Source organism: Natator depressus, chromosome 10, assembly GCF_965152275.1.
Source record: "Natator depressus isolate rNatDep1 chromosome 10, rNatDep2.hap1, whole genome shotgun sequence".
NCBI lineage: Eukaryota > Metazoa > Chordata > Testudines > Cheloniidae > Natator > Natator depressus.
This window is the reverse complement of record NC_134243.1, coordinates 70,377,548-70,393,473: the sequence shown is the minus strand read 5'-3', so window position 1 is coordinate 70,393,473 and position 15,926 is coordinate 70,377,548. Positions and strand designations below refer to the sequence as shown.

Genomic DNA, 15,926 nt, shown 5'->3' with positions numbered 1-15,926 from the left:
ATTCAGTGGGGGTGTTTTGGTTGGCTAGCTCCCAGTACTAAAAGGGGAAGGGTCTATGGGAAACCAGGACTCTGAGACTGACAGTCCCCAGGAACAATGGGGAGAGGCCAATGCTCCAGGTCAGCCTGAATGACAGGGCGAGCAGGCTAATCAGGGAGTCAGGAGGCCAGGGAGGTCCTGTCCTCCGTGTGAGCTGGATTTGCCTGGGTCAGACAGAGTGGGGCCGAGTTAAGGAGAAAGCAGGGGTCCAAGCTAAGCTGGGGAGCAGAGCTGGGCCAGATCCAGAGGGACCAGAAAAGCAGCCCAGAGAGAGCAGACCCTGTCCTGGGAGCAGAGCTGCAGCCCCAAAGCCAGAGGCACAGTCCAGAGAGAGCAGACCTGCCCTGGGAGCAGAGCTGCAGCAACCAGAGCCAGAGGGGCCAGAAAAGCAGCCCAGGAAGCAGGTCAGTGCTGGGAGCAGAGTCACAGAAGCAGCCTGCAAAGCAGACCTGTCCTGGGAGCAGAGCTGTAGCAACCAGAGCCAGAGGGGCCAGAGAAGCAGCCCAGGGAGCTGGAGGCAGAGCAGCAGCAGTGCAGAGACAGAGTGGTGCAGCTGGGGCTGGAGCAGTCCGGAACTGGGTGCGATGAGCAGCTGGGGAGAGCGAGGGGGACCCTGGGCAGTGGGCCCAGCACAAGGAGACGCCTCAGCCAAGAGGGTCTGCAGGCCAGGCTTGGATCGTAACCCCGACAGGGCGGGGACAACGCTGGGAAGAAGGGTCCTACCACTTAGAGCCTGAGAGCGTGTGGCCATCACCAGAGCAAGTGTCCAACCCACAGCATCCCTGCAGCACAGCCAGGGCCTGAGAAGGAGGCCTGGGACTTATAAGGAACAGACTGTGAACTGCCCTGACATTCCAGAGACACTGTTTGTGATGCTCCCTGCCACAGAACGGGTTGATGAGTTTCCTTTAACCTTTCCCATTATTCCTTATTCTTTTTAAAATTAATTGTTGATTAAATAACTTGCATTTGCTTTAACTTGTATGTAATGGTCAGTGGGTCAGAGAAGTGCCCAGTGCAGAGAGAGTACCCCGGAGTGGGGACACCCTAGCCCCTGTCTTACGTGACCACAGCAGGGTTGGGGGTCGAGCCCCCCAGGAATCCTGGGCCTAGCCTTGTCGGGGTTATGAGGACTCTGCCAGACAGGAGAGTGGAAGGGGAGTCCTCAAGGGCAGGGAGGCCACTGGGTAAAGGAAGTGGAGCGAGGACTCAGATCCTTTCGCTGGCCCATTTCACTGGGGTGGTGCAGAAGCCAGGAAAGTTCCCCACAATAGCGGGACTATTCCCCCGCTTACACTAGTAATTGCACTGGATATGAAATCCAGGAAGTGTGTCATCTGGAGTCAGTGATGGCTCTGCTTCCATTTGTTTTACCTAGTTTATTAGGAATGGTCAGTTGGTCTTCAAAGACACATTGGCTTGTGGTTTATTGTGGCAAGGCATGTGTCTTTCTCACCTATTGCTCCAGGAGGCACTGAATTAATCAGCTGGCATGTTTGCCTCCTGCTGGCCTCTACCTCTGAAAAAGCCAAAGTGGAAATATCTACTGCACAACAAGGGAATTGTTGGCTGCTTTAACTTGTGTTTCCCATTAGTTATCCCAGTTGTGGCTGGCTGGCTGCCTCCCTCTCCCCCTGACCCAGTCACTCTGACCTCATCTTTTCCTGTTCCTCAGTCTGTTCCTTAGATTCTTCAAAGTTCAGACACTTTCTGTCTCTCTCCCTCCACAAGCTCATACGGTGGTGACCTGAGAATAAGGCCCTTTCTGGTATGATTGTACAAGTGGACTGTAAAGACCCCTGGGTAGTTTGCAAAGGGTTGGGTCTAACCCCTGGGCCCTGCTGAGACTCCCTCTGTCCCTTAAATAAGTTCAGCTGTCTAAGGCTTTGTCTGAACTACTGGCTCTGTGCAACCTGTATGATTACTGTAACACACTACTTTATAAGGCACGGACAGATGCCTGGGGTCTGGTTTACTGTGGCCTGGCACATTTTCTAGCCATTTACACCAGAGCAAAGGGAAGTATGTGTGGGTGTTAAAGGCTGCCAGATCAGAACAGCAGCATTCTGTACCCACTTTGCATTACACTAGGTGCAGGGCAGTGGTGAATTGGGCCCCAAGAGCTACAAAATTCCATTTCATAAACCCTAGAGAACAGCAGATTCTGTTCAGCTCCATTCTCCTCATCTGCAACACTGGCTCCTTGACTTTACTAATCCCATCTTCATGACCCATCTAAAAATATGCCACCTACCCAAGCCCCCCAAATAAATGGTCAGAATCCCACTTCCTGAGCCTCCCAGTTATCAACATCTTCAAAAATTCCTCCCTAAAATCTGGTCGCTGCCCTAGCTTTATCATACAATGCATTACTGTAGCACACAGGGATCACCTGTATTTAGCTGTATGGATCACACGCCATCAGGGGGTCTGTAGGATGCTTTTGGTATGAATTACCTTCTACAGAAGTGAATTTTCATCTAGCACAAGAGCCCTTCTGAACCATGCTCTAGATTGCACGCCCAGTTGTAGTTGGCATGAGGAAGACGTTGAAAGGGAAAAAAGATCTCTGCTGTTATTCTTGTTTTTCTGTTAAACATGACAAGCAGCAAGAGGGATGAATGGGAATCAGAATAACAACTCCGATACCTGTAAGAAAACAAGACAACACACTCCTTGCTTGTGATTCCATTCAGCTCTAAAGGGCATGGCTAGAGAGATGGGGAGAAGCCCATTCTGCTTTAGGTCTCTTTTTTTTTTTCTGATCTGAGCTGGGGTGTAGATGTTTTTGGTTTTCCCACCTGCCTTTCGCTTGGAAAATGAATGTGTCCTTTGTTGCTTCAGATGCACTAGTACAGTAGGTTGCAGAGTTATAGTACCTTCTTGATACTGAACCTTAGTCTGTTGTGAACAATAGATGGGGAAGTTAGCTTTGACAGTGTCAGTTGAAGAGGACCAAGCAACATTAGTGTTTCTGCTTCAGGCTGAGCAGTCATACATAATTCAGGAGGAAAAGGACGATGTGGTTCGTTGGGTATTGCATCAGGGAAGGAGAGAGACTTCTGATGCATGAACGTTTAAAGTAATGAAGGACGTAATCAGTGGCTGAGAGTTAGGGCTTTAGGTGGCTCCGCACACTTGGAGAACTGTTTTCAGATGATATTTTAAATTAATTTGTGAAATTGTGTTGAGAGGGTCTCAGTCTAATCTTCTGTGAACACTTGTGCAGTTTTCAAAATCATTACAGAGTTTGGCATGATTGCCGGTAGCTGCCAGCAGGATGGGGAACTCTGGTTTGAGGTACATTAGCAGAATATATTGGGGGCTCAGGAATGGACTATGGGAAGCACGTACAGGTCCAAATTGATTTTATACTGGTATAGCTCTGGGGAGAGGGTGAAGGATTGGAATAGAAAGGGAATTTACGTGTCAGGATTGAGGTGCTTTGGCAGAGCAGGTGGCAGACTGGAATGGCATGGGATGTTGAGGGCTGAAATTTAGATACATCTGAAGAAACAGGTCAGGACTCAAGTATGTTGGCAGAGCTGGTAGGGAAATAGGACTGGAATAGCAGGGAGTGCTGTGAATCAGGACGCACTGGCAAAATTATATGGCAGGAGCAAAGGTTTGTGTACTGCCTGCATATGTTATTTTACAGTCAAGCCATCACTATTAATGATCAGGACCAGATGACATTCCTCTAGGAATTCTGAGGGAGCTAATGAACAAAGGAGAAGAGCTACTAACAAAAATATGCAATTTATTATTACAAACAGCCAGAGGACTAGGTGACCATCAGTGTCACAACCTTGTTTAACAGGGTGCTATGTATGAGTCTTGGCATTTATAGACTTACTTCAGGGGCTGAGAAAACCATTGAAGACAGAGTTTCAGGTGAGTATAATAACATAGGGATAAGGCAACATAGCTGGTGAGGTGAATTTTGCTTTTCTATTAATATGTTAGAATTCCTTGAAAGAGGCAAGGAACTCAGTGGCTGAAAGAGAAGTGGTGACTGAAATGTAATCAGACTTTCATAAGGCTTTTGATATAGCCCCTTGCAAAAGACTATTAAGGAAATTTGGGAACCCTGAGGTGAAAGGTAAAGGAACTTTCATGTATTCAAACCTAGTTAAAAGAGAGGAATCAAAAGTAGGAGTAAATGGGCAATTCTTGGCATGGTAAGAGGTTAAACGTGAAGTGACCACAGGTATTAGTGCTAGGACTGGTGCTGGTCAATATACTTATTAATGACTCAGATGACTCAGATGATGGGGAGGAGAATGAGGTAGCAAAATTTGCTGCTGTTGAATTATACAGTAGTGGGGAACATTGTAAGGAGCTAAAGAAATGATGAAATTGAGTAATATGATGGCTGATGAAATGTAGACAAAGGCACATTAGAAGGGCCAATTTAAAGCACCCAGACATGTGGATGGGGGTTGAATTAGTTGTAACCACTGAGGAAAAATAAGTAGCCGTCACCTAGGAAGCTAGATTAAGATGTCTGCTCAGTGTGCAGCAGCCGCTGCAGTAAAAAAAAAAGTGAATTAGATACTAGACTATATGAAGAGAAGGATAGAGAATAACACAGCAAACATAATGCCGGTATGGACATTAATGTTACCGTCTGTCCTAGAATACTAGGTTTGGACTGGATCAGTTCATCTGGAAAAAGACAAAGCAGAGCTAAAGAAGGTCAAAAGAAGGCAAATGAAAATGTTTAGTGGCCTGGAAGGAGCTTCAGTATGAGGAGAGACTAGGAAAATTAGGACTGTGTAGTTTGAAAAGGGAAAGAGTAAAGGACAATATGAAAAGGGGCTTTACAGTGTGTGGAAGTAACCCTGAGCCCTGCTTGGGAGGATTCATCACTATGCTCTGCGCGCTTTGCACTAGTGTAGTTGACACAGGGGTGCTCCCCAGCATTCCCTGAGACAGAACACCTCCACCCAGTGCTGAGCCAATTCCACCTGTTCTGTCCCATCTCTGCAGAAGCACTGGGGACAAGGGATGTGCTGAGGTAAGCTGGGGGCAGACTGTTGCCAGTTCTGGAGCCAGTAGGAGGAACTGTGTGTCCTGGGATGGACCTGCACCATGCTGATTCCTCGCTGCCGAGGGGCTATGATAGCATGAACGCAGCTTAGGGCAGCCATGAGCCTCCCTCTCTTGTGCCAGAGGGTGAACCAGCTCCTGCAGGCCACAAATAGGGGAGTCACAAGTCATCTCCCTTCAGTCCCTGGGTTGGTGGAACAATGACTTTTACAACCCTGTGGTATAGTTCTAGGGTTTAGAACAGGAGTCATGACTCTTGGGTTTTATTCCCAGGAACACCATACTTGCTATGTAACCTTGGGCAAGCAGCTTCCCTTCTCCATGTCTCATTCATCTGACCTATAAAGTGGGGATAATAGTAAACACCCGAGAGGCGGGTTGTGAGACGTCACCAGTTACTGTTTGTAAAGTCCTTTGAGACCCTGTGATGAAAGGTTCTGTGGACTGTTATTGCAATGAGATTGAGTAGCATGTAGAAGGCCCTGCAGGTGCTATGCCTTACCTTGTAATATAATACAAGGGTAAGAGGGTACTCCATGGAATAATTAACCTGTGGAACCCAGCAGTGGATGGCATTATAAAGACAGCTATCTTATTAAGATTAACAACAACAAAAAGGATTAGAGACTTATAAATAAAAGTAGCATCTGCACTTACATTAGCTGGAATAAAATTACAAGGACCTTATGTTTCAAGGTAGAAGGTGATCCCCCATCTGGGGTCAGGAAGATATTTCACTCCCATGGTGTAACATTGCTGAGTTAGGCACATTTTACATCTTCCTCGGAAGCTCTAGTCAGTACATTGGACAATATGGACTATTGGTCTGGTTATTCTGATAAACACTAACGCTATTGACACCTGTGGATAATAGCCCTGCCCTACCGCACCACAGGGGTACTGTGAAGATAAATACATTAAAGATTGTGTGAGGTGCTCAGATAATATGGTAATGGAGCCCATATGAATATCTGTGAGTTTCCCAGTCTCCACCTGCAGGAGTAATACTAGTTTTCCTAGTACTTATATGGAACTCAGGGGGAGGGAGGATGGTCTTTTGGATAAGGCACTGGGTTGGAATTTAGGAGACCTGAATTCAGTTCCAGACTTTGTCATAGACTTCCCTTTTTGTGTCTCAGTTCCCATCTGTAGAATGAGAACACTTCCCTGCCTCAGTGTGAGGATAAATTCATGAGTGTTTGTGAGGCGTTCATTTATTACGGTTATGGGGGCCGCAGAAGTAACTAGGTATATGAACCTGAGAAGCACAGGGATCCTGAGCTGGCAGGGTTTTTTCTTTAAGAACGCTTTGGAAATGTCCAACTATTTGTTCACTTCAATTTTTGGAGGCTTCCCCTCCAAGTCTCACTACAAAGGGTAGATTTCAGAGTAACAGCCGTGTTAGTCTGTATTCGCAAAAAGAAAAGGAGTACTTGTGGCACCTTAGAGACTAACCAATTTATCTGAGCATAAGCTTTCGTGCATCCGATGAAGTGAGCTGTAGCTCACGAAAGCTTATGCTCAAATAAATTGGTTAGTCTCTAAGGTGCCACAAGTACTCCTTTTCTTTTTACAAAGGGTAGAAACACTGTCTGTTCACCTCCCCTCTTTCTGAGCACCACAGAGAAACAGACTGCTCAGTAATAGGAGACCTTCGTGCACAAATAGTACCGTGAAGTTGACCAGCGAACATGTAGAGAGGAAACTTCCTTCTGCTGGAAATGTCTATGGCAGTCAGAATCAAATAGGAGCTTGATGCAGCTCCAGGCTCTGTCAGATTGAAACAATGCAAACTCCTACAGAGTACTCAGTTCTGGCCTGGCATAGCACCCATTCAACCTGTTCCACTACATTGCAAACAGAGCAACTGCCTATGGGAGAGACAAAGTGGGAGAGGGTGAAGAACTGTTCAGTGTGTGTGAAGGGAGGGGGCATAATCCGTTAGTGTTAGTCCAGGTGCCATCCAAAGCAGTTGTTGGACCAAAACACACATCCTAAAAACAGTCCATTGGCATGATACATGGTATTTAAATGAATGAGAAAGCAAACTAATGCAGTACTTACCTCTGCTGGAAGGTGAGAGCTCCCAGGCAGTGGTACCATCCCACCTCTAAAGACTGTCCCCTCCGGGGGAGCATTTCTTCCTCTCTATTCCTCTCCATCTTTCCTCTCCTTAATGAGCATCTGCAAAGAGCTACATTATGGAACATTTCCCCATATAGAAACCTACCCCTTCCTGGCCCTTATCAGGAAGGGCCCTTTTAGAGCCTGGTTCTCCATTGCCCTGCACCAGGTGCAGTCATTTACAGTAGTGGCAAGTGGGCATAAGATGACTGGATCAGAATAGTAGCATTTTTTACCCATCGCAAGGAAGTGCAAATGACGGCACAAGATGTAGGGCAATGGTGAATCATGACCTACATCCCTGCCCTGAAGAATTTACAGCCTAAGGACAAGGAACAGAGAGAGGAAGAGGGAGTGAACCATCCAAACAATGTGGCTACTAACAGTTGGCAAAGGTAATATTGGTCCTGTGTCATTTGTTAGTTTGTTCTAATGTATCAGGGCAGTGAGGGCAGGGTACCCCCTGGGAATAGGTGAAGGAAGGAAAGGCAGAGGATATTGAGGGAGGAGGAGAGAAGGGGGAATAAGGAGAGGAAAATTGGGGGAGGGAGGGAAGGTTGGAGAAGAGCATGGAGGGCTCCGGGAGCAAGTGGAGAGATTGTGGGGATGAGCAAGTGGAGAGATTGTGGAGTGCTGTGGAGAGATTGTGGGGATGAGAACCTGGGGCAAATAGCCAGTGAGTGTAGAGGCGTGGAGGAGGAAGTGACACCAGGCAATCTTAGTTTAGCCTTTTCCCCACAATAAGTCTGGAGAATTCAAAATTCAACTTGCTTGAATGTTTGACTAGAGTATTGTCTCCGGCTGAATTCCCAGCGTGCTGCTGAACAGATTTTGAAGACAGCTCCCCTAGTGGGTCCAAGGGGAAGGGGTTGTCCTTCTTTGTTTGCCTTCCCCTTTCCACTTCCTGACCAATCCTGGCTGTAAAATACACGTGTTTAACTAGGGAAGCATTCATTTCATCACAGAAAAATGACTCAGAACAAAAGCATGCCCCTGATGCCTTCATGTCTGTCTCTGTCTCTTTAGGTGTCTTACAGGCCAAATCCTGATGTCCCTGCTCAGCCGTAATGCAGGCAGTACTCTCATTGACTTTGTAGGAACTTTGCCAGAGTAACGACCATAAGGTTCAATCCTAGAGAGACAGGCAGTGATGTTACCTCACTTTGTGGCCAATGTCCAAGACAACAATGACAAACACTCAGAGCTAGACACACTCCTATAACAGTAGGGTAGGCAGATAGGGTTCCATGAGTTTTCTCCTTACTTCCATTCCTCTGTATCGACCACCACTGGCCCCAGCAGCCTTCAGTCCTCTTTTCCATATCTCCCATCCTCCTCTCTTCTGTCTGCCCCACCCCCATCCTCCTCATCTTTCATTCTAGAAATTCCTTTGATCCTCTCTTGCACACTTTTCCCCTGCATCATTGGCCCTTCCTGCTCACTTAATCTGCATATTTATCCTTGAAGTCCTTTGGCCCAAACTCATTGCTTTATCTGTAATTTCTTCCATTTTGCATGATGTCCCTGCTATTAAATACCAAATACACTATTCTAGCTATGTAAGGGACTGTGGCACATGAGAAAACTTAGCTTTCTCCTCACTACCCCCCAGTCTATAAGCACCAGGTTCCTACAGGTGTGTGCCTGTGTGTTTTCATTTGGGGAGGGGTGTGTGTGTGTGTGTGTGTGTGTGTGTGTGTGTGTGTGTGTGTGTGTGTGTGTGTGTGTGTGTGTGTGTGTATATAGAGACAGCAGTGTTCAGGCATAGTTCAGACTAACATTAAAGCAGGAGACATCAGGAGCTGAATGTTTCATTCAGCTCTCTGGTTTATTCACTGCAGCCTTCAGATGGTTTCTATTAGTATTCTGACTGAGAGCTCACTGATGGAATTAGTGGGAAACCAGACTGTCAATTTATTTATACCCAGCCTCAGGGCATAACCACTGTGCATGTGTAAAGCCATTGAGATGCAGAGAATACTCTCTCTCTCTCTGTGCATATAGATATATATATAAATGTAGACAGCAGGTGAGTTTATAGCTGAAAGCTGTTACCCGAAGGGTTCAAGAAGTGACCAATAGTAGGAGAGAACACCTTGATGGCATTATTGCCCACCGAAGGTCCCTTTTTTTCAACTCAGGGAGCAGTCATTTTCCCCAAAATCTCCAGTCTACCTATGTGTATGTATGTCTTTTGGCTTTTAATTTGCTGCACCTTTAGTTTTCTATGCTAAGTCATCTCCAGTTTAACTCACAAGGTCCCGCAATCCTCTGTGTCATCAGGTGAACATGGCGAAGCCATGTTGCTTGCAGCAGTGGGAGTGTTTAATGCTGCTTTTTTGCCTCCAGCGCCATAACTATATCATTAATCCTGTGAAGGATTGTGAGGGCAGTTTGTCTAATGACAGAAACATTTATCTGTGGATACAGCAATGCTGAATATTAACAAGCATTATTCACCATGAATTACTCGACCAGCTCTGGTTTGGAGATACCTGTTATCACAGTAGTGTCCTGGCCAGATTGTGGCTCAAGTAATTACTGTCCTCCTGCCCCAAATTCCCCTCTCATTGTGAGAGAGTACGTGTTGCTGGCTCCTGGACACATCTGCCTCAGAAAGCCCACCCTGACTTCGAGCACTAACTGACACCCCCAGCTCACAATTTCAGCAGAGGCTGAACTGGCTCAGAGAGACACGAGTAAGATTTTCAGCCTCTCACGATAGCTAAGACCTACTCTACCTCTGGTCAACTGCATAGATTTCTAGATTTTGTGTGTTCTTATATAAGAAAAGGGGCCCAAAGCTTGAAATGGAATCTCAGGTGGGGCCTCAGTGCAGCTTTCTACAATGATATGAGAATTGGGAAGACAGAGTCAAGGAATCACAGACGTCTGTGATTGGCAAAACATGTGCAGCTCCCCTCTCTTCCACAGTGGACAAGAGGCAGCTCCCCTGTCATCCCATAACGGGATATCTGCAGAAGGCAGTGCACTGCCAAGGGACTGTGTGAACCTAGGAAGTTTGAGGAGGCTCAGTGCCATGTACTAGACAGAAAGGTAAGGTCTTGGAAGACCCAGACTGAAGGACACCTTGAACAAAAATGCAGTGAGACATGGTTGCCTAGTCCACTGACCTGTAATGTTGCGGTAACCAGACCACTTTCTGTCACTGGGTCCTCAGCCAGCGCACTTCAGTGCAGTATGGCTAGTCTCTCCTGCCAGCCTCTTACCAAACACAGGCACAGACTGGCATTGCTTTGCATTCTTCCTCTGCCTTCTGCATTTCATACAGCAGGATGGATGGATGCAGAGATCTACATCAGCAATCCCTGGCACTGACGGCAGGAGCCATCAAGGACACTAGTTTTATATCTCAGGTCTGTCAACACCTCTACTTCCTACTGTAGTCATGGCACACCCCTTCCAACCACACCCATTGCTGAAAGGGGTGGAGAGGGGAGGGAGGGGAAAGTGAGAGAGAGAATTATGTGATCTAGCTAAGTTAAAAAATAAAAGTCTCTCTGTGTTTGAAGTGAATAAAGTGTGTTAACAAGTAATCCTCTAGCTGAGATTTCCAGCTGTTACTCCTGAGCTGTCTGATATCAAAGCAATATGGGACTATGGTATGGCAGCTAACTTCAGTGCATGAGCAATTACAGCCTGATGTTTCTCAGGTATATTATGGTTTTATTATTATTATTTCTCCGCTCATAGTTTCTTAAGGCCTCTTCATATCCTGAATAAAACTCTGGGGAATCATAAAGCCACAGGCAGAGCTTTAGCACAGTCGCTGCTTGGCATCTCCGGGATTGATAAGTATTTAGTGTGTTGCCTTGATCTTGGAAGCAGGGCCCTGCGATACACCACAGAGGAAGCCTCAAGATGTTTTCTGTGTATTCTGCACCTGAGAGAAGCCCTTGTCATTCTCTAAATGGCAGATTTATGCTTTTGCTCTCTCTGCTTGAGCCAGGCACCTCCATCCTCTTTACTTGGACATAACCAAAAACTTCCAAAAAAATTATTTTTGAATAAAATAAATAATACATTTGAAGTTGTTCAGAGGCACCAAGCACTATCACTGCCTTGTGTTTATAACCCTTGTTTCCTGTGCCTTATCTCTCTGGTTTCTTACTATTATTAATGATTTGTATTCCCATAGCTCAGGGAACGGCAGCCTTCGGCACACGACCCTCCAGGGAACTCCATTGGCGGGCCGGGACAGTTTGTTTACCTGCAGCGTTTGCAGGTTCAGCCGATCGCAGTTCCCACTGGCTGCGGTTCGCCATTCCAGGCCAGTGGGGACTGTGGGAAGCGGCGTGGGCTGAGGGATGTGCTGGCTGCCTCTTCCTGCAGCCTCCATTGGCCTGGGATGATGAACCGCGGCCAATGGGAGCTGTGATTGGCCGAACCTGCAGACATGTAGGTTAACAAACGGTCCCAGCCCGCCAGGGGCTTTCCCTGGCGGGCCGCATGCCAAAGGTTGCAGATCCCTGCCATAACTCATTATACCCACACATTTAGTCCCTACCTGGAAAAGTTTACTGTCTAAGAGATTTGCCCAAGGTTTTATAGCAGGTTACTGGGAGAATGGGGAGTGGAACCCAGCTTGTCAGATTCCCAGTTAGTGCTCTGTCCACTAGACCACAGGCTGCTTTCTCTTTGCATGTTACATCACCGCTTTATTTCAATCGAGCAGGTATTTTTTTCTTTTTCTTTGTCTCTTGTGCCAGGTATATTTTTGAGTGTTGTATTATTTCATTTTATTATTGACAATGATAATAATTGCAGATTTGTAGTTTTGTCTCAGAAGCCGGGGAAGGAGCAAGAATTTCAGCGTATTTACCATGAAAAGCTGCATTTGCCAGGGCAGCTTTAACCCCAGGTGACATTTGCACGTACTGTATCTGCCAAACCATAAGTGGTGGTTTTCTCATAGGCTTGACTGGCCTTGTGGGCCTGACAAACCTGGCAAAAGTATTTGCAAGAAGTGCAGTAGTCTATGTGAGAAATCTCTCCTTACTTCCATCTAGCAGGCACTCTTAGTTCAGAAATAATCACAGCTCGCACTTACAGAGGGCTGCTCAGTCCCCAAGGGTTCTGAAGTGCTTTACAAATCTGACAGACTCTATACAGGGAGAAAGCCCATGAGATCAGGGCTCTGCTGCCTCTAATGGATTAATGGAACTTTCACGGCTCTGTTACCCCTAAGACGTTCAGTAATAATACGTAGTAAACATCTGAGTCCAGAAATAAAGGCCATATTGGAATGGAGCTCACACCATTCACATGGCTGTTCCTGGGAATGTAAATGGGGGCTTTTGACTATTACTAAGGAAACGATCTTCGGTAATGGAGTTGGGAGCTCATATAAGAGGCGGGGCTACAGCGAGGTTTTGTGCTAAGGTAACCCGTAGGGTTGATACTGGCTGAGACAGCAAATGTTCAGTGATTGATTCTGCCCTGGGTGATGGCACCGGAGAATGTCTTGGATGGGGTCAATAAATGCCAAAGTTGAGGGGGAGTTTACAGACACTTTCTCGCTCTTGTATATCTGGGTTTGATTCTGTCCAGCCCTTACACAGCATACATGGAACTCCCATTGGTTTCACTAAGAATTACATGCAGCTGGTGAATCAGGCCTCGGGGTTTGTTTCATTTTAGTTGTTGCACATTTTTTGAGGGAAACCAAAAAAAAAAACTCACCCCACAACCAGAAACGGTTCAGAGTTTGATTTCTTCTAGGATCAGCACCTAAAAGTTTGCATACTGTATTCAAGCATTACAGTCCATTTAGACCCGTAAAGCTGCAATGGAAATATCACCGGAACTGGCTTTCTTGTGAGGCTTCTGGCCTTTCCTACTTCTGGTTGGATTGGGAAGCTCGTGACAGCCTCCCTGAGAGCTGTAAGCACAAAGAGGCCATTTAAAATTAAAAATACAAGGTGTGGGGAAGGGGAGAGTCATCTGAATGGTTCAGGGTTAATATGAGTCAATTCTGGTTCTATCTGGATCATTGGCTTTCCAAGGGGAGTAGTGGAGACAAAAAATCTAACTTGTTTTAAGACTGAGCTTGATAAGTTTATGGAGGGATGATATTGGCATGTGGCGTTGCCAGCAATGGCATATGGCACATGCAACTGCTATTACCAAATCTCTCCAGTGGTTGTCAATGGGACAGTAGATGGAGAGGGCTCTGAGTGACTACAGAGAATTCTTTCCCAGGTGTCTGGCTGGTGGGTCTCACCCACCTGCTCAGGGTCTAACTGATCGCTGTATTTGGGGTGGGGAAGGAATTTCCCCCCAGATCTGATTGGCAGAGACCCTGGCGGAGGGGAGGGGGGTCACTTTCCTCTGCAGCGTTGGGTACAGGTCTCCGTTTTGAACTAAAATAAATGGTGGATTCTCTGTAACTTGAAATCAAGATTTGAGAACTTCAGTAACTCAACCAGAGGTTATGGGTCTATTACAGGAGTGGGTGGCTGAGGTTCTGTGGATTGCAATGTGAAGAAGGTCAGACTAGATAATCACGATGGGCCTTTCTGGCCTTAAAGTCTTTGAATCCATGAGACCCTATTTAGGCCCTAATTCAGCAAGGTACTTCAGCATGTGCCTTACTAAGCATCAGAGATGTACCATGGAAGACCTTTGTGAATTGGCCTCTGTCATAAATATAAAGGGAAGGGTAACCACCTTTCTGCATACAGTGCTATAAAATCCCTCCTGGCCAGAGGCAAAACCCTTTCACCTGTAAAGGGTTAAGAAGCTAAGGTAACCTCACTGGCACCTGACCCAAAATGACCAGTGAGGGGACAAGATACCTTCCAATCTGGAGGGGGGGGGAACAAAGGGTTCTGTCTGTCTGTGTGATGCTTTTGCCGGGAATAGATCAGTAATGCAGCCTTACAACTCCTGTAAAGTTAGTAAGTAATCTAGCTAGAACATGCGTTAGATTTTCTTTTGTTTAATGGCTGGTAAAATAAGCTGTGTCTTTTTGTAACTTAAGGTTTTGCCTATAGGGATGCTCTATGTTTTGAATCTGATTACCCTGTACGGTATTTACCATCCTGATTTTACAGAGGTGATTCTTTTACCTTTTCTTTAATTAAAATTCTTCTTTTAAGAACCTGATTGATTTTTCGTTGTTCTTAAGATCCAAGGGTTTGGGTCTGTGTTCACCTATGCAAATTGGCGAGGATTCTTATCAAGCCTTCCCCAGGAAAGGGGGTGTAGGGCTTGAGGGGATATTTTGGGGGAACACGTCTTCAAGTGGTCTCTTTCCTTGTTCTTTGTTTAAAACGCTTGGTGGTGGCAGCATACTGTTCAAGGACAAGGCAAAGTTTGTACCTTGGGGAAGTTTTTAACCTAAGCTGGTAAGAATAAGCTTTGGGGGTCTTTCATGCAGGTCCCCACATCTGTACCCTAGAGTTCAGAGTGGGGAAGAAACCTTGACAGCCTCTATATGCAAGCTTGACCAGGACTCCTTTGATACTGGACTATCAGCTAGGGTTGCCCAAGAGGAGCCGTTCCACCTTATTCAAAGTCAGAGAGACTTGACAATGTACCAGATTAGTGATGGGTCTGACCCAAACCCTGATCTGCACTGCTTACCAAATCAGATCCAGAGCCTCCCAGACTTTGCAGAGGTTTTCAATCCAAACTGGGAACTACATCCCATTATTTCATAACAGGCAGGACTCCCCTGAATTTTGGGGTGTTGAAAATCCAGCTCCACAGTTTGCAGCAGCCTGCTTCTGCCAGGGAGACACCAGTGTTTAGTAGAAGGGGAAGCCTCTCAGAGGTGTTTGTTGTTTTGTAATTACTTTGTCATTGATTTTTGTAAACTATTCATAACTTGTTAAAGATCTTTCCCTCTCCTTCCTTTTCATCTCTGCCACTTCTGACAGCTTACAGTGGCACAGCTCATTTGCTTTCCCATGGCTCAAGGAAACAACTCTTGCTTTAACAGAGAGGAAGTGTGGTCTAATCTTCTGAGTGCAGGGCTGGGCATGGAGCCAGGAACTCATGGAGTCTGATACTTGCTCTTACAGTGACTCACTCTGCAGCCGGAGTCAAGTCCTTTGAACTCTCTGCCTCAGTTTCCCCATCTGTAAAATAGAGGCCAGGGGACCCTGTTAATGACTGTAAATCTCGCTGCAGATGAAAAGACCTGTATGGAGCAAGTGCAAAGTAAAAATAGGTGTTTGCAATCTTTGGCCAATGGAGTGAGCATGTGGGTTCAACATTTTGGGGTGTTGTCTTGTTCATTTCATTGTCCTGCCTCTAGATTTTCCTATCTGGAGGAATATCCCAGAGAGCGGTAACCTATATGAGATGGTAACTCTTCCTCCTACCCTGAGCTGGGTGATTCCAGACTCATCACTCTAGGTTTCTGTTTTTCATCGACAGGGCCTGCAGATTGGAACGCGAGAGTTGGAGGAAATGGGAGCCAAGTTCTGCCTGGGACTCCTCATCCTGCAGCTCAAATCCTTGCCCTGCAGCAAGAAGCTGATGGCTCAGGCAGCAGCCCTGCTGGATCTGGAGGAGGAGATTGCAGACCATTGGGCACAAAGGTCAGAGGGAGAGCATTACTAGAGGGTCCTCCTCAGGAGGGGCATTGGCAGGGAATAGTCTTGGTTCCACGTTTACAGCACCAGCCTCAACCACAGGCTGAGATGCTCATTATAAATGAGGAGACAAGTGATTCCTAAAGA

At 46.4% G+C, this 15,926-nt stretch overlaps 1 protein-coding gene across 1 annotated transcript in view; it reads left to right on the top strand.

Moving 5' to 3' along the window:
- The window catches only part of AGBL1 (AGBL carboxypeptidase 1), a 380,933-nt gene that overhangs the window by 254,749 nt on the left and 110,258 nt on the right, over positions 1–15,926 (top strand). The window contains exon 22 of the mRNA XM_074966495.1: positions 15,622–15,785. Within this exon, the coding sequence (XP_074822596.1) occupies positions 15,622–15,785 (164 nt within the window). The remainder of the gene's footprint in view (positions 1–15,621; positions 15,786–15,926) is intronic.